Source organism: Oncorhynchus kisutch, linkage group LG11 (genome assembly GCF_002021735.2).
Source record: "Oncorhynchus kisutch isolate 150728-3 linkage group LG11, Okis_V2, whole genome shotgun sequence".
Taxonomy (NCBI): domain Eukaryota; kingdom Metazoa; phylum Chordata; class Actinopteri; order Salmoniformes; family Salmonidae; genus Oncorhynchus; species Oncorhynchus kisutch.
In genome coordinates this window covers 81340994-81359937 of record NC_034184.2, presented here as the reverse complement: position 1 = coordinate 81359937, position 18944 = coordinate 81340994, and the positions used below count along the sequence as shown (strand labels likewise).

The following is an 18944-nucleotide window of genomic DNA, read 5'->3' as shown; positions in this document are numbered from 1 at the left end:
CGGACCGCCGAGTGCTGAAGTGCATAAAAATCATCTGTCCTCGGTTGCAGCACTCACTACTGAGTTCCAAACTGCCTCTAGAAGCAATATCAGCACAAGAACCGTTCGTCTGGAACTTCCTGAAATGGGTTTCCATGGTTGAACACTACAGAGCGTCGGCTGGAGTGGTGTAAAGCTCACCGCCATTGGACTCTGGAGCAGTGGAAACGCGTTCTCTTGAGTGATGAATCAAGCTTCACCATATGGCACTCTACCTGCCCCAATGTATAGTGCCAACTGTACAGTTTGGTGGAGGAGGAATAATGGTCTGGGGCTGTTTTTCATGGTTCAGGCCCCTTAGTTCCAGTGAAGGAAAATCTTAACGCTACAGCATACAATGCCAACCTAGACAATTGTTTTCTTCCAACTTTGTGGCAACAGTTTGGGGAAGGCCTTTCCTGTTTCAGCATGACAATTCCTCCGTGCACAAAGCGAGGTCCATGCAGAAATCCTTTGTCCAGATCGGTGTGGAAGAAATTGACTGGCCTGCACAGAGCCCTGACCTCAACCCCATTGAACACATTTGGGGTACAATAACAAGTACATTACATTATAATATCACAAACATGATAACTAAACAAATGATTAATGCTCAGCAATGAAAATCCAAATTACATTTAATCTTGAGTTGCTCCTTCGGTGATTATTATTTGACCCTGCTGGTCATCTATGAATGTTTGAACATCTTGGAGAACAATCTGGTCTTAATGGCCATGTACTCTTACGATCTCCACCCGTCAAAACCAGAAGAGGACTGGCCACTCCTCAGAGCCTGGTTCCTCTATAGTTTACTTCCTTGCCACCATTCGTAGGTTCTGGCCTTTTTTTTGTTGTTTGTTTTTGAATCTTTTCCCTTTTTCTCCCCAATTTCGTGGTTTCCAATTGTTAGTAGCTACTATCTTGTCTCATCGCTACAACTCCCTTACGGGCTCGGGAGAGACGAAGGTTGAAAGTCATGCGTCCTCCGATACACAACCCAACCAAGCCGCACTGCTTCTTAACACAGCGCGCAGCCAACCTGGAAGCCAGCCACACCAATGTGTCGGAGGAAACACCGTGCCCGCCACAATCAACCAGTAGATGTTTTTAATATATTTGCAAAAAAATCTAAACCTGTTTTTGCTTCATGTTTATAGGGTATTGTATACAAAACAAAATGTGGAAAAAGGGAAGGGGTCTGAATACTTTCCAAATACACTCTATTTCCCTGGAATCTTCAAGCTCCCTGTAGTCTCCTCGTCAACAGGAATACAAGCTCCCTGTGGTCTCCTCATCAGCAGGAATACAAGCTCCCTGTAGTCTCCTCATCAACAGGAATACAAGCTCCCTGTAGTCTCCTCGTCAACAGGAATACAAGCTCCCTGTAGTCACCTCATCAACAGGAATACAAGCTCTCTGTAGTCACCTCATCAACAGGAATACAAGCTCTCTGTAGTCTCCTCATCAACAGGAATACAAGCTCCCTGTAGTCTCCTCATCAACAGGAATACAAGCTCCCTGTAGTCTCCTCATCAGCAGGAATACAAGCTCCTTGTAGTCTCCTCATCAGCAGGAATACAAGCGAGCCTGTAGTCTCCTCATCAACAGGAATACAAGCTCCCTGTAGTCTCCTCATCAGCAGGAATACAAGCGAGCCTGTAGTCTCCTCATCAACAGCATTACAAGCTCCCTGTAGTCTCCTCATCAACAGGAATACAAGCTCCCTGTGGTCTCCTCATCAACAGGAATACAAGCGAGCCTGTGGTCTCCTCATCAACAGGAATACAAGCTCCCTGTAGTCACCTCATCAACAGCATTACAAGCTCCCTGTAGTCTCCTCATCAACAGGAATACAAGCTCCCTGTAGTCTCCTCATCAACAGGAATACAAGCTCCCTGTAGTCTCCTCATCAACAGCATTACAAGCTCCCTGTGGTCTCCTCATCAACAGGAATACAAGCGAGACTGTAGTCTCCTCATCAACAGCATTACAAGCTCCCTGTAGTCTCCTCATCAGCAGGAATACAAGCTCCCTGTAGTCTCCTCATCAGCAGGATTACAAGCTCCCTGTAGTCTCTTCATCAGCGTGAACACACATTTATTTTTTTGTCACAACAGACAACTTTGTCTTGCCAGAAACCCTGAATATTCACCTGTAAATGAACACTTCTGAAAGGTGTCACAGACAGACAGCGTTCCAATGGGGAACAAAAGCGCACCTCTTTAATCCAGCCTCATTTTGAGAATACATGTAGAATCCGAAAATGTGTTGCTAAATGAATGTAAATGTAGGGGTTTATAAAGGTAAAACAGTACTCTTCATACATATTCAGATGGCACTCCCATAAAGAAGTGAATTACGCGCAGGGTAATGCAGGGATCCCAAACTCAGTCCTCAAGGGGTACATGTTTAGTTTTTGTTCCCCCTAGCACTACACCACTGATTCAGATAATCATCCAGCTTTGATCATTTGAATCAACTGTGTAGTTTTAGGGTCAAAAACCAAAATGTGCACCCCTTGGGGTCCAGAGGACCGAGTTTGGGAAAGTTCAAAGGTTAGGCGTGTGAACTATCGACTCTTATTAAATAATTAAAATAAACCAGGAAAACATTTTTTTTGTCATTTTTTTTGTACAGAAAGAAGTACAATAATCCTTTATCACAATTTATCACCTTTTTTTTTTTCCAGAAAGAAACTTAAATGCAAAAGTAACACGTTTCTGGCATTGTGAACAGTTGGCATTTAGTCGGAAAACAAAAACAACAGAGGGGGAAAAATGTCACATTTTGCTGTCGCCAAGTCAACGTCTTTCATAAAGAGGAGCCTCACTGGCAGTCAGTCACATGATCACGCCGCAGTAGTGGAACCAATCGGTTGTTGGTTGCAGTAGCAGGTATAATAGTCCTCGTGACAGTCTCCCAACGTGTATGTATACACACAATGTCCGGAAGAACCATTCCCAAGTCTAATTGTAACCAACCTAATAAAGTGCTTTCTCCAAAGAAAAAAATATCATCGTAATAATCTTTCACGATATCAGTATTTCAATTAGGATAGGATTATGCATATATATATATATATATGTATAATAAAGAGCATCTGGCATAAAAAGTTAAGTTCAGGCACGAGCAGAGAGCTCTCCTCTCCTTTGGCGGTTCACTTCTTGAAAGGCGTCAGTCTGCCGATGTTTTGCCAGAAGGTGGTTGCCTTTCGTTTGGGCTCAGCCAGCATGAAGACCTGCTGCTGGGGAACGCTGCTGGGCAGAGATGGCTGCTTCTGACGGAGCAGGAAGTCACAATAGGGCCGTGTCATCGCTGGGGAGAGGAGAACAGAAGGGGGGGTTAGTAATATAAGGGTCACCGCTGGGGAGAGGAGAACAGAGGGGGGTTTAGTAATCTAAGGGTCACCGCTGGGGAGAGGAGAACAGAGGGGGGGTAGTAATCTAAGGGTCACCGCTGGGGAGAGGAGAACAGAAGGGGGGATTAGTAATCTAAAGGTCACTGCTGGGGAGAGGAGAACAGAGGGGGGTTAGTAATCTAAGGGTCACCGCTGGGGAGAGGAGAACAGAGGGGGGGTTAGTAATCTAAGGGTCACTGCTGGGGAGAGGAGAACAGAAGGGGGGGTAGTAATCTAAGGGTCACCGCTGGGGAGAGGAGAACAGAAGGGGGGATTAGTAATCTAAGGGTCACTGCTGGGGAGAGGAGAACAGAGGGGGGGTTAGTAATCTAAGGGTCACCGCTGGGGAGAGGAGAACAGAGGGGGGGTTAGTAATCTAAGGGTCACCGCTGGGGAGAGGAGAACAGAGGGGGGGTTAGTAATCTAAGGGTCACCGCTGGGGAGAGGAGAACAGAGTTAGTAATCTCAGCACCCAGAACTAAATCAGAGACTTAATTTTCTTACATGTTAATGTCAAGGCTGTAACGAGAGACTAGGGTTTTTTAAATGCACAGTACAGTGTTTGTTTGCAGTTCAGTCCTTGAGGTGTTCTATATTATGTCATGTCTCATGTTCTGTGTGGACCCCAGGAAGAGTAGCTGCTGCTTTCACAACAGCTAATGGGGATCCTAATAAAATACCAAAATACCATTTCAATGTAGACCTAGAGTACCAGTCAAAAGTTTGGACACACCGACTCATTCAAATGGTTTTCTTTATTTTTACTATTTTCTCCATTGTAGAATAATAGTGAACACATCAAAACTATGAAATAACACATATGGAATCATGTAGTAACCAAAAAAGTGTTAAACAAATCAAAATATATTTGATATTCTTCAATGTAGCCACCCTTTGCCTTGATGACAGCTTTTCACACTCTTGGCATTCTCTCAACCAGCTTAATCTGGAATGCTTTTCTAACAGTCTTGAAGGAGTTTCCATATATGCTGAGCATTTGTTGTCTGCTTTTCCTTCAGTCTGCGGTCCAACTCATCCCAAACGATCTCAATTGGGGCGGCAGGGTAGCCTAGTGGTTAGAGCGTTGGACTAGTAACTGAAAGGTTGCAAGTTCATATCCCCGAGCTGACATGGTACAAATCTGTCGTTCTGCCACTGAACAGGCAGTGTTCCTAGGCCGTCATTGAAAATAAGAATTTGTTCTTAACTGACTTGCCTAGTTAAATAAAGGTCAAATAAATGTAAAAAAAAAAAAGGTCAGGTGATTGTGGAGGCCAGGTCATCTGATGCAGCACTCCATCACTCTCCTTCTTGGTCAAATAGCCCTCCATCACTCTCCTTCTTGGTCAAATAGCCCTCCATCACTCTCCTTCTTGGTCAAATAGCCCTCCATCACTCTCCTTCTTGGTCAAATAGCCCTCCATCACTCTCCTTCTTGGTCAAATAGCCCTCCATCACTCTCCTTCTTGGTCAAATAGCCCTCCATCACTCTCCTTCTTGGTCAAATAGCCCTCCATCACTCTCCTTCTTGGTCAAATAGCCCTCCATCACTCTCCTTCTTGGTCAAATAGCCCTCCATCACTCTCCTTCTTGGTCAAATAGCCCTCCATCACTCTCCTTCTTGGTCAAATAGCCCTCCATCACTCTCCTTCTTGGTCAAATAGCCCTCCATCACTCTCCTTCTTGGTCAAATAGCCCTTACACAGCCTGGGACTACGAGTGCATATCAATCATATGAATATCATATTAATAATATTATATTATTACAAAATAAATGTGTAGAAATATAGCCAAACATGTTATCTAAGCTTATTTAAAAAATCAACAACACTCCACATACTCATCCACACAGCCAAACCAAAAACTCCCAAAGGGAAATTGAGTTTTTCTGCCATGCACCCATATTCAATATAACCCCCCAAGGACTACATTACCCAGACATACCTTTGGGCTTCCCAGCTGGATGGCTTTTGCAGGCGTTGAGCATGGCCTGTTTCTTCTGGACCTCAGTGATAGAGAATCCTGGAGGTGGAAACCACATAGGTCATAGGTCATTGTGGATATCACAGATTCATTCTGCCAAGGGCCACCTATCAATACCCAGCTTTTCAGAGTGAACAGAATAACACAAGACCAGATTGTTGGATGAGAAAGTTTCAGTAGCATCCATGTGCTTTGTTTTCCAGGGGGACCTGACTGGAACAGGGTTAGGAAGGCAGACAGCCTCAGAGAAAGAGCCCACTGAATTTCCAACCAGAACCCTCCACACATCACAGATCCCAGACAAAAACCCAGAGACTACGTCAGAGAAGTGAAGCGTACTGCTGAGATGGATTGATGGGCCTTTTGCCTGTTTATCTGAGGGATCAATGACACTCTGAGACATTAGCATACCCTTCTCTTCCTGGTGGTTCTCTGACCACAGCCCCAACAGCTGTTTCAACTACTACTGCAGCATTAGAGAGACAGGAGGACCAAACTCACATTTGACTAAACAGGAAAGGAAGCACAGCCAGTGGCTTTAAGCTGACTAGCAATAACACAGGTTGGCAGTTCATCACATACCTTTTTTCAAACGGAGGCGTACAACCATGACAGAGACGGTTAACTGACAGTTATCACTAAGGCAACGGGGCGACGCCTCCTCACCTGTCTCGCGGTCGTGCTGCACCTGCCTCCTCACCTGTCTCGCGGTCGTGCTGCACCTGCCTCCTCACCTGTCTCGCGGTCGTGCTGCACCTGCCTCCTCACCTGTCTCGCGGTCGTGCTGCACCTGCCTGCTCACCTGTCTCGCGGTCGTGCTGCACCTGCCTCCTCTCGTCCTGGAAGGCTCGGAGCCAGCGTTGTTTCTGCTCAGGCTTCTTGGCACAGAGCAGGTGGACCTCGTCACCCGCCAGCGAGCACAATTTCAGAGCGTTCTTCACCGACACGTTGAAGTCCTTCTCCTTCCCGTCCTCCACATCCACCACCTCCATCTGGTCCATGTCCATACGACCCTTACAGTACAGCATGTCCCTGCGCAGGAGGTCCTAGGGGGATACAGGGAAGTGTTACTAACCCTAACAGTACAGCATGTCCCTGCGCAGGAGGGCTAGCATGTCCCTGAGCAGGAGGGCCTAGCATGTCCCTGCGCAGGAGGTCCTAGAGGGATACAGGGAAGTGTTACTAACCCTAACAGTACAGCATGTCCCTGCGCAGGAGGGCCTAGCATGTCCCTGAGCAGGAGGGCCTAGCATGTCCCTGCGCAGGAGGTCCTAGAGGGATACAGGGAAGTGTTACTAACCCTAACAGTACAGCATGTCCCTGCGCAGGAGGGCACAGCATGTCCCTGAGCAGGAGGGCCTAGCATGTCCCTGAGCAGGAGGGCCTAGCATGTCCCTGCGCAGGAGGTCCTAGAGGGATACAGGGAAGTGTTACTAACCCTAACAGTACAGCATGTCCCTGCGCAGGAGGGCATAGCATGTCCCTGAGCAGGAGGGCCTAGCATGTCCCTGCGCAGGAGGGCCTAGCATGTCCCTGCGCAGGAGGTCCTAGAGGGATACAGGGAAGTGTTACTAACCCTAACAGTACAGCATGTCCCTGCGCAGGAGGGCATAGCATGTCCCTGAGCAGGAGGGCCTAGCATGTCCCTGCGCAGGAGGGCCTAGCATGTCCCTGCGCAGGAGGTCCTAGAGGGATACAGGGAAGTGTTACTAACCCTAACAGTACAGCATGTCCCTGCGCAGGAGGTCCTAGGGGGATACAGGGAAGTGTTGCTAACCCTGAGGCGTACATGGTCAGGGAAGGGTTGGAGTTTTTAACAGCGTTGCTCACCTTTTTGCAGTAGACCATCTGGTGGTCGAAGAGGAAGAACATGCGCTGCTGGCTCCTAGCCTGAGGCTGGGAGATCTTCGTCAGCTCTCCAGAGAAGATCAGATCTGAACTTTTACTGAGGATATCTTCTCCCTGACCATGTTCAAACCCACACAAGAAATATATGTTAGAGCCTGCAGAGATACGGGGGGGCATGAGATACAGAGATTGTTCATCCAACAGATGTGTATTGTATAGCTAGGGCCCGGAGTTGGTCCTGACTTCAGGCCTGGTTTCCAGATCAAGTCACCTGGTCAGAAAAAAACCTGACCCCTAGTCATGGATTCTGTTTAATGACCCATAATGCACTGTTTCTCACCTCCCAGTCCTCTATGGAGCGCTGCCATTGGGCGATCTTGTCGATGTTCTCCAGGCGTCGCTTCCTCTCGTTGATCAGCCTGGCCACGTTCTTCATGGCGTTCAAGGCAGCCTCCACGTCCCTATAGTCCCTGATCCCAGAACAGATGACCATGTTAGACTCTATGCCTCTATCTCTACTTCCTTTCTCTCTCACATCACACTGTATCTTATAAAAGCTATGTTTTATATACAAGTCACTAATATGGCTGCCAATTTACAATCTGAGAATAACTAAATATACTATCAGTGTCAATACCACTGCTGTACGTGAATTAGGTTTAGGTTAGACTGTACAGTAGAATGTGTGTACTGGTTTACAGTACCTGTGCTGGGGGTTGGTGTATTTCAGTAGCTCGGCCAGCTGCAGAGAGTACTTACCTGTGCTGGGGGTTGGTGTATTTCAGTAGCTCGGCCAGCTGCAGAGGGTACTTACCTGTGCTGGGGGTTGGTGTATTTCAGTAGCTCGGCCAACTGCAGAGGGTACTTACCTGTGCTGGGGGTTGGTGTATTTCAGTAGCTCGGCCAGCTGCAGAGAGTACTTACCTGTGCGGGGGTTGGTGTATTTCAGTAGCTCGGCCAGCTGCAGAGGGTACTTACCTGTGCTGGGGGTTGGTGTATTTCAGTAGCTCGGCCAGCTGCAGAGGGTACTTACCTGTGCTGGGGGTTGGTGTATTTCAGTAGCTCGGCCAGCTGCAGAGGGTACTTGCAGATCTTCTGGACGGGCGTGAGCAGGAACCCATCCAGCGAGATGTCAATCATCTTCTGCAGCAGACGACAAGCCTCGAAGAAGAACACGTACTTGTTGGTCTTCATCCGCCTGGACAACTGCACACAGGCGTTGGGGTGGTTGTTACAGTACTCCGAGTAGATCTGGAAGTCTGTTTGCTGAGGAGGGAGAGGAAGAGACAGGAAGCGTTAACATGGCGGTTTGAAACGATGAAAATTAGGCTCTAGAGAGGTTTCTTGACTTGGATCCCTAACGTAAACTACAGGTGATCCTTCTACATTTTGGAAAACGGTAAATGCACTGAATCGTACAAATTCCTCCTCTTCTTCCATGACTAAGCAAGTTCTGTCTGACTCTGGCCTCCTAACTGAGAAGAATGGAATAAGTCATGCCGCAGGAGACAAATAGGTCCTGTTGTATATTAGCATGTTTCCAATTCACGATGCAGTTCTGTCGTGTGGGTGTTTGCCATTAATCCCCTGTCAAGTGTGTTCCCCCTCTACAGGCCAGTGGAGAATACAGATTAAAGACAGACAAGCTCAGAGGCCAACGGGGAGGGACTGGAACGGCAGCACACAGTATTTAGACTTGTGTACCATGCTGTTTGTTTCTTTAGTTTGAATGATCAGAATTCATTTTGGTAGAAAATCTTCTGTACATTTTTGTATCCAGAAGAATGACAAATGAATGGATTATGATTTTTCAAATCAAAAGTTTATTTGTCACGTGTGTCGAATACAAGACCTTACAGTGAAATGCTTACTTACAGGCTCTAACCAATAGTGAAAAAAAAGGTATTAGGTGAACAATAGGTAGGTAAAGAAATAAAACAGTAAAAAGCACAATGCAGATAGCCCGGTTAGTCAATTAGCCAACTTGAATCAAACTCTGGACATTCGATTTGTCTGCGTCAAGACTAACATTTCACCAATCTCCATTGTGGCTAAAGGATTAGAATGGAATTTGGGACAATTCTATTGGACAATTTGGCCATTACAGATGCTTTAAGTCTGCATTTTATCTCGGCAGGCTTTTTATTTGAAAGAAACGGTGGTTTAATTGACACCGGTCAGTCAATCGAATACTCTTCCCTCTGCCTGCCTCTAGCTGACTCAACGGTTAACCCATCAATTTTTTATTTAATTTCAACAATTTACTATCTTTGATGTGCTTGATGCCTTGCTTAAGATTGATGTAAAAGAAAATCCCCTTGGGCAGACATGCTTGATCAATTTTTTTGCTCCAGCTCTCTGCCCTGCTGATTGTTGAATCATTAAGCCATATTTTCTACCTGACCATTATATCTGGTACCGTCTGGTACTATCCCCAAGATTTGGAAGACGACCCATGTACTCCCCCTAACCTGACCATTATATCTGGTACTATCCCTAAGATTTGGAAGACGACCCATGTACTCCCCCTAACCTGACCATTATATCTGGTACTATCCCCAAGGTTTGGAAGACGACCCATGTACTCCCCCTAACCTGACCATTATATCTGGTACTATCCCCAAGGTTTGGATGACGACCCATGTACTCCCCCTAACCTGACCATTATATCTGGTACTATCCCCAAGGTTTGGATGACGACCCATGTACTCCCCCTAACCTGACCATTATATCTGGTACTATCTGGTACTATCCCCAAGGGTCACCACCTTTATGAAGGACCCTTGTGACCTAAATAATTATCCCTCTATTTCTAAACTTTCTTGCCTAGCTAAAATATTAGAATCCTTGATTCATTCTCAGCTAAGATCTTTCTTATCTTTGAAATGTATTCTAAACGTACATCAGTGGGGTTTTAGACCAGGTCATCTCTGCTGCATCCCTAGTTATAAATGATGTGGTAAATGGATAAAAGGAAACATTGTGCTGCCCTCTTCATAGACCTGTCAAAGGCTTTCGATACTGTTGACCACTCATTGCTAATCCAGAGGCCTTCCTCAATTGGCCTGGACCAGGCTGCATGTAACTGGTTTAAAAATGACTTGACCGATAGAACACAATGTGTATCTATTGACGGTGTTAAATCAGGTCTCCTGGATATTACGAAAGGTGTCCCACAAGGGTCGATTCTGGGTCCTGTACTTCTTACTGTTTATATGAACAGAATCGACTTGTCTGTAAACAATTGTAAACAAGCACTTGTATGCTGATGATACTGTTGTGTATGCTATTGCCCCCACGGTTGACCAGGCTCTATCTGATCTACAGTTTGCCTTCATTGTACTTTGGATGGTGTCCATATTGATTGTGTCCCTGCTTAAAGATTTCTGGACATCTAGATAGATGAAAAGCTGTCTTTAAAAAGCATATTGATGAGTTAGCAAAATAATTTGAGAGTTAAAATGGGCTTCTTCTGTAGAAATAGGTCCTACCTCTCGCTAAATAGTAGAAAGCAGATTATTCAGTCGCTGTTCCTATCGGTCCTAGACTATGGTGACATCGTCTATAGGAACGCAGCTGCCACTTCATTAAAGCCATAGGATGCAGTTTATCATAGAGCACTGTGCTTTATTATGGGTAAACAGAATTAGTACTCATCACTGCATTCCTCTGTGATGTCATCACTGCATTCTCTACCAGAAACTTGGTTGGCCCTCTGTGATGTCACACTGCATTCTCTACCAGGAAGTTAGTTGGCCCTCTTTTTATGTCACATAGGTTGATACATTGCTATGTTATCATTTATAAAGCCCTTTTATGAAAAGTTCCACTGTCCCTAATATCTTTAGCAAACTTTAGACATACAACTTACCACACCCGGTCTCAGGGATGGTTAACTCAACTTATAACTGATGAATGAGATGTTCTGGTGCCTCTGGGTCAATTCAGAAAGATAATCGAGGACCTTTTAACTGATGAATGAGATGTTCTGGTGCCTCTAGGTCAATTCAGAAAGATAATTGAGGGCCTTTTAACTGATGAATGGGATGTTCTGGTGCCTCTGGGTCAATTCAGAAAGATAATTGAGGACCTTTTAACTGATGAATGGGATGTTCTGGTGCCTCTGGGTCAATTCAGAAAGATAATCGAGGGCCTTTTAACTGATGAATGGGATGTTCTGGTGCCTCTGGGTCAATTCAGAAAGATAATTGAGGACCTTTTAACTGATGAATGAGATGTTCTGGTGCCTCTAGGTCAATTCAGAAAGATAATCGAGGACCTTTTAACTGATGAATGGGATGTTCTGGTGCCTCTGGGTCAATTCAGAAAGATAATCGAGGGCCTTTTAACTGATGAATGGGATGTTCTGGTGCCTCTGGGTCAATTCAGAAAGATAATCGAGGGCCTTTTAACTGATGAATGAGATGTTCTGGTGCCTCTAGGTCAATTCAGAAAGATAATCGAGGACCTTTTAACTGATGAATGGGATGTTCTGGTGCCTCTGGGTCAATTCAGAAAGATAATCGAGGGCCTTTTAACTGATGAATGAGATGTTCTGGTGCCTCTAGGTCAATTCAGAAAGATAATCGAGGACCTTTTAACTGATGAATGGGATGTTCTGGTGCCTCTAGGTCAATTCAGAAAGATAATCGAGGACCTTTTAACTGATGAATGAGATGTTCTGGTGCCTCTAGGTCAATTCAGAAAGATAATCGAGGACCTTTTAACTGATGAATGGGATGTTCTGGTGCCTCTAGGTCAATTCAGAAAGATAATCGAGGACCTTTTAACTGATGAATGGGATGTTCTGGTGCCTCTGGGTCAATTCAGAAAGATAATCGAGGACCTTTTAACTGATGAATGAGATGTTCTGGTGCCTCTGGGTCAATTCAGAAAGATAACCGAGGGCCTTTTAACTGATGAATGGGATGTTCTGGTGCCTCTAGGTCAATTCAGAAAGATAATCGAGGACCTTTTAACGGAGGTGTTGCTAACATTTACGATAGCAAATTTCAATTTACAAAAAAAAAAATGACATTTTCGTCTTTTGAGCTTCTAGTCATGAAATCTATGCAGCCTACTCAATCACTTTTTATAGCTACTGTTTACAGGCCTCCTGGGCCATATACAGCGTTTCTCACTGAGTTCCCTGAATTCCTATCGGACCTTGTAGTCATAGCAGATAATATTCTAATCTTTGGTGACTTTAATATTCACATGGAAAAGTCCACAGACCCACTTCAAAAGGCTTTCGGAGCCATCATCGACTCAGTGGGTTTTGTCCAACATGTCTCTGGACCCACTCACTGTCACAGTCATACGCTGGACCTAGTTTTGTCCCATGGAATAAATGTGGTGGATCTTAATGTTTTTCCTCATAATCCTGGACTATCGGACCACCATTTTATTACGTTTGCAATTGCAACAAATAATCTGCTTAGACCCCAACCAAGGAACATCAAAAGTCGTGCTATAAATTCACAGACAACACAAAGATTCCTTGATGCCCTTCCAGACTCCCTCTGCCTACCCAAGGACGCCAGAGGACAAAAATCAGTTAACCACCTAACTGAGGATCTCAATCTAACCTTGCGCAATACCCTAGATGCAGTTGCACCCCTAAAAACTAAAAAAATGTCTCATAAGAAACTAGCTCCCTGGTACACAGAAAATACCCGAGCTCTGAAGCAAGCTTCCAGAAAATTGGAACGGAAATGGCGCCACACCAAACTGGAAGTCTTCCGACTAGCTTGGAAGGACGGTACCGTGCAGTACCGTAGAGCCCTTACTGCTGCTCGATCATCCTATTTTTCTAACTTAATTGAGGAAAATAAGAACAATCCGAAATTCCTTTTTAATACTGTCGCAAAGCTAACTAAAAAGCAGCATTCCCCAAGAGAGGATGACTTTCACTTTAGCAGTGATAAATTCATGAACTTCTTTGAGGAAAAGATTATGATTATTAGAAAGCAAATTACGGACTCCTCTTTAAACCTGCGTATTCCTCCAAACCTCAGTTGTCCTGAGTCTGCACAACTCTGCCAGGACCTAGGATCAAGAGAGACGCTCAAGTGTTTTAGTACTATATCTCTTGACACAATGATGAAAATAATCATGGCCTCTAAACCTTCAAGCTGCATACTGGACCCTATTCCAACTAAACTACTGAAAGAGCTGCTTCCTGTGCTTGGCCCTCCTATGTTGAACATAATAAACGGCTCTCTATCCACTGGATGTGTACCAAACTCACTAAAAGTGGCAGTAATAAAGCCTCTCTTGAAAAAGCCAAACCTTGACCCAGAAAATATAAAAAACTATCGGCCTATATCGAATCTTCCATTCCTCTCAAAAATTTTAGAGAAGGCTGTTGCGCAGCAACTCACTGCCTTCCTGAAGACAAACAATGTATACGAAATGCTTCAGTCTGGTTTTAGACCCCATCATAGCACTGAGACGGCACTTGTGAAGGTGGTAAATGACATTTTAATGGCATCGGACCGAGGCTCTGCATCTGTCCTCGTGCTCCTAGACCTTAGTGCTGCTTTTGATACCATCGATCACCACATTCTTTTGGAGAGATTGGAAACCCAAATTGGTCTACACGGACATGTTCTGGCCTGGTTTAGATCTTATCTGTCGGAAAGATATCAGTTTGTCTCTGTGAATGGTTTGTCCTCTGACAAATCAACTGTAAATTTCGGTGTTCCTCAAGGTTCCGTTTTAGGACCACTATTGTTTTCACTATATATTCTACCTCTTGGGGATGTTATTCGAAAACATAATGTAAACTTTCACTGCTATGCGGATGACACACAGCTGTACATTTCAATGAAACATGGTGAAGCCCCAAAATTGCCCTCGCTAGAAGCATGTGTTTCAGACATAAGGAAGTGGATGGCTGCAAACTTTCTACTATTAAACTCGGACAAAACAGAGATGCTTGTTCTAGGTCCCAAGAAACAAAGAGATCTTCTGTTGAATCTGACAATTAATCTTAATGGTTGTACAGTCGTCTCAAATAAAACTGTGAAGGACCTCGGCGTTACTCTGGACCCTGATCTCTCTTTTGAAGAACATATCAAGACCATTTCGAGGACAGCTTTTTTCCATCTACGTAACATTGCAAAAATCAGAAACTTTCTGTCCAAAAATGATGCAGAAAAATTAATCCATGCTTTTGTCACTTCTAGGTTAGACTACTGCAATGCTCTATTTTCCGGCTACCCGGATAAAGCACTAAATAAACTTCAGTTAGTGCTAAATACGGCTGCTAGAATCCTGACTAGATCATATTACTCCAGTGCTAGCCTCTCTACACTGGCTTCCTGTCAAAGCAAGGGCTGATTTCAAGGTTTTACTGCTAACCTACAAAGCATTAAATGGGCTTGCTCCTACCTATCTCTCTGATTTGGTCCTGCCGTACATACCTACACGTACGCTACGGTCACAAGACGCAGGCCTCCTAATTGTCCCTAGAATTTCTAAGCAAACAGCTGGAGGCAGGGCTTTCTCCTATAGAGCTCCATTTTTATGGAACGGTCTGCCTACCCATGTCAGAGACGCAAACTCGGTCTCAACCTTTAAGTCTTTACTGAAGACTCATCTCTTCAGTGGGTCATATGATTGAGTGTAGTCTGGCCCAGGAGTGGGAAGGTGAACGGAAAGGCTCTGGAGCAACGAACCGCCCTTGCTGTCTCTGCCTGGCCGGTTCCCCTCTTTCCACTGGGATTCTCTGCCTCTAACCCTATTACAGGGGCTGAGTCACTGGCTTGCTGGGGCTCTCTCATGCCGTCCCTGGAGGGGGTGCGTCACCTGAGTGGGTTAATTCACTGTTGTGGTCATCCTGTCTGGGTTGGCGCCCCCCCCCTTGGGTTGTGCCGTGGCGGAGATCTTTGTGGGCTATACTCAGCCTTGTCTCAGGATGGTAAGTTGGTGGTTGAAGATATCCCTCTAGTGGTGTGGGGGCTGTGCTTTGGCAAAGTGGGTGGGGTTATATCCTTCCTGTTTGGCCCTGTCCGGGGGTGTCCTCGGATGGGGCCACAGTGTCTCCTGACCCCTCCTGTCTCAGCCTCCAGTATTTATGCTGCAGTAGTTTATGTGTCGGGGGGCTGGGGTCAGTTTGTTATATCTGGAGTACTTCTCCTGTCCTATTCAGTGTCCTGTGTGAATCTAAGTGTGCGTTCTCTAATTCTCTCCTTCTCTCTTTCTTTCTCTCTCTCGGAGGACCTGAGCCCTAGGACCATGCCCCAGGACTACCTGACATGATGACTCCTTGCTGTCCCCAGTCTACCTGGCCATGCTGCTGCTCCAGTTTCAACTTCCACCTGACTGTGCTGCTGCTCTAGTTTCAACTGTTCTGCCTTATTATTATTCGACCATGCTGGTCATTTATGAACATTGAACATCTTGACCATGTTCTGTTATAATCTCCACCCGGCACAGCCAGAAGAGGACTGGCCACCCCACATAGCCTGGTTCCTCTCTAGGTTTCTTCCTAGGTATTGGCCTTTCTAGGGAGTTTTTCCTAGCCACCGTGCTTCTCCACCTGCATTGCTTGCTGTTTGGGGTTTTAGGCTGGGTTTCTGTACAGCACTTTGAGATATCAGCTGATGTACGAAGGGCTATATAAATAAATTTGATTTGATTTGATTTGAATGAGATGTTCTGGTGCCTCTGGGTCAATTCAGAAAGATAATCGAGGGCCTTTTAACTGATGAATGTGTTTGTTCTTTACAACCTTGTCTTTCTTTCTGCTTGCATGGTGTATTTACATTGACGGGTGTAATTGATGTAAATCAGGGCTCATCTGTAAAAGAGACCTTGGTCTCAGTCTGACTCCCTGATAAAATAAAGGTTCAGTAAATAAATGAAATAAATAAATACTAAAGCGTGTATAATAATATAGTAACGAGGGGCATCATAGGCCACAATCAAAGGACACATTCATTTAAGATGTTACGTCATGTTTAAGATGTACTCACCATTTGCTTTTTATTTTATTTATTGTGCTCCTTTGCACCCCAGTATGTCTACTTGCACACTTATCTCCTGCACATCTATCACCCCAGTGTTTCAATTGCCATACTGTAATCATTTCTCCACTATGGCCTATTTATTACCTCACACCCCCCCCCCTATTTGCACACACTGTATATAGACTTTCTCTACTGTATTATTGACTGTACGTTTGTTTATTCCATGTGTAACTCTGTGTTGTTGTTTGTGTTGCACTGCTTTGCTTTATCTTGGCCAAGTCGCAGTTGTAAAGGAGAACTTGTTTTCAACTTGCCTACCTGATTAAATAAAGGTGAAATAAAATAAAATAAATAAAATGTCATGTTTCCGACAGTGTTACTTACACAGGCCATATGACACAGGTCGGGTGAAGTCAGTGTCACAGTGTTACACAGGCCATATGACACAGGTCGGGTGAAGTCAGTGTCACAGTGTTACACAGGCCATATGACACAGGTCGGGTGAAGTCAGTGTAACAGTGTTACACAGTGTTACTCAGGCCATATGACACAGGTCGGGTGAAGTCAGTGTCACAGTGTTACACAGTGTTACTCAGGCCATATGACACAGGTCAGGTGAAGTCAGTGTCACAGTGTTACTCAGGCCATATGACACAGGTCGGGTGAAGTCAGTGTCACAGTGTTACTCAGGCCATATGACACAGGTCGGGTGAAGTCAGTGTCACAGTGTTACTCAGGCCATATGACACAGGTCGGGTGAAGTCAGTGTCACAGTGTTACTCAGGCCATATGACACAGGTCAGGTGAAGTCAGCGTCACAGTGTTACACAGTGTTACTCAGGCCATATGACACAGGTCGGGTGAAGTCAGTGTAACAGTGTTACACAGTGTTACTCAGGCCATATGACACAGGTCGGGTGAAGTCAGTGTCACAGTGTTACACAGTGATACTCAGGCCATATGACACAGGTCGGGTGAAGTCAGTGTCACAGTGTTACACAGTGTTACTCAGGCCATATGACACAGGTCGGGTGAAGTCAGTGTCACAGTGTTACTCAGGCCATATGACACAGGTCGGGTGAAGTCAGCGTCACAGTGTTACACAGGCCATATGACACAGGTCGGGTGAAGTCAGCGTCACAGTGTTACACAGGTCGGGTGAAGTCAGTGTCACAGTGTTACTCAGGCCATATGACACAGGTCGGGTGAAGTCAGCGTCACAGTGTTACACAGTGTTACACAGGCCATATGACACAGGTCGGGTGAAGTCAGTGTCACAGTGTTACACAGGCCATATGACACAGGTCGGGTGAAGTCAGCGTCACAGTGTTACACAGTGTTACACAGGCCATATGACACAGGTCGGGTGAAGTCAGTGTCACAGTGTTACTCAGGCCATATGACACAGGTCGGGTGAAGTCAGTGTCACAGTGTTACTCAGGCCATATGACACAGGTCGGGTGAAGTCAGCGTCACAGTGTTACACAGTGTTACACAGGCCATATGACACAGGTCGGGTGAAGTCAGTGTCACAGTGTTACACAGGCCATATGACACAGGTCGGGTGAAGTCAGCGTCACAGTGTTACACAGTGTTACACAGGCCATATGACACAGGTCGGGTGAAGTCAGCGTCACAGTGTCACAGTGTTACTCAGGCCATATGACACAGGTCGGGTGAAGTCAGTGTCACAGTGTTACTCAGGCCATATGACACAGGTCAGGTGAAGTCAGTGTCACAGTGTTACTCAGGCCATATGACACAGGTCGGGTGAAGTCAGTGTCACAGTGTTACTCAGGCCATATGACACAGGTCGGGTGAAGTCAGCGTCACAGTGTTACACAGGCGATATGACACAGGTCGGGTGAAGTCAGTGTCACAGTGTGTTTGTCACGATCGTCGTCAGAAGCGGACCAAAATGCAGTGTGGTATGTGTTCATGATGATTTTTTAATTAAAGAAAGCACTGAACACTGAATACAAACTATACAAAACAATAAACAAATAACGACCATGAAGCTATAATGAGAACTGTGCTGACACAAGCCATTAACATAGACAATCACCCACAACCTACAATGACAAAACAGGCTACCTAAATATGGCTCCCAATCAGAGACAATGACTAACACCTGCCTCTGATTGAGAACCATATCAGGCCAAACACAGAAACAGACAAACTAGACACACAACATAGAATTCCCACTCAGATCCCACCCTGACCAAACAAAACATAGAAACATACAAAGCAAACTATGGTCAGGGTGTGACGGTGTTGAACACTACTCACATGTTCCAGGAAGCAGGATCCGATCTCGCTGAGGTGCGGCTGCTCCTTGTTGAACCTCTTCTCCAGACCTTTCAGGAACTTTGTCTGGAAGCGGTAGATGTCCTCGATGTTTCCGAAGATACACAGCAGCTGCTCCTCTGTGAACATGTCTATCCTTTTACGACACTGCTTGATGTACCCCTGAGAGGAACAGTAGACCCATGGAGTAGATTATACAGGAGGTATATCTGATTTTACTCTCTCAAATATGTTAATAATTCATAGAAATAATCAGGTTGAAAGTTGAGATGCCCTAATCTGAACTGAGACGCTGTAGTCTGAACTGAGAGGCTGTAGTCTGAACTGAGACGCTGTAGTCTGAATTTAGACGCTGTAGTCTGAACTGAGAGGCTGTAGTCTGAACTGAGAGGCTGTAGTCTGAACTGAGAGGCTGT

At 45.3% G+C, this 18944-nt stretch overlaps 1 protein-coding gene across 3 annotated transcripts in view; it reads right to left on the bottom strand.

Annotated features, from left to right (window-relative positions):
* Positions 1 to 2215: 2215 nt before the first annotated feature.
* Positions 2216 to 18944, bottom strand: part of LOC109900112 (rho guanine nucleotide exchange factor 4) — a 96291-nt gene continuing 79562 nt past the window's right edge. For all 3 annotated transcript variants that reach the window (XM_031836398.1, XM_031836399.1, XM_031836400.1), the window contains 7 exons: positions 18511 to 18690; positions 8280 to 8512; positions 7587 to 7716; positions 7229 to 7360; positions 6201 to 6444; positions 5360 to 5437; positions 2216 to 3333 (listed from right to left, as the gene is read on the bottom strand). In XM_031836398.1, the coding sequence (XP_031692258.1) occupies positions 3176 to 3333; positions 5360 to 5437; positions 6201 to 6444; positions 7229 to 7360; positions 7587 to 7716; positions 8280 to 8512; positions 18511 to 18690 (1155 nt within the window). In that variant the 3' untranslated portion in view covers positions 2216 to 3175. The remainder of the gene's footprint in view (positions 3334 to 5359; positions 5438 to 6200; positions 6445 to 7228; positions 7361 to 7586; positions 7717 to 8279; positions 8513 to 18510; positions 18691 to 18944) is intronic.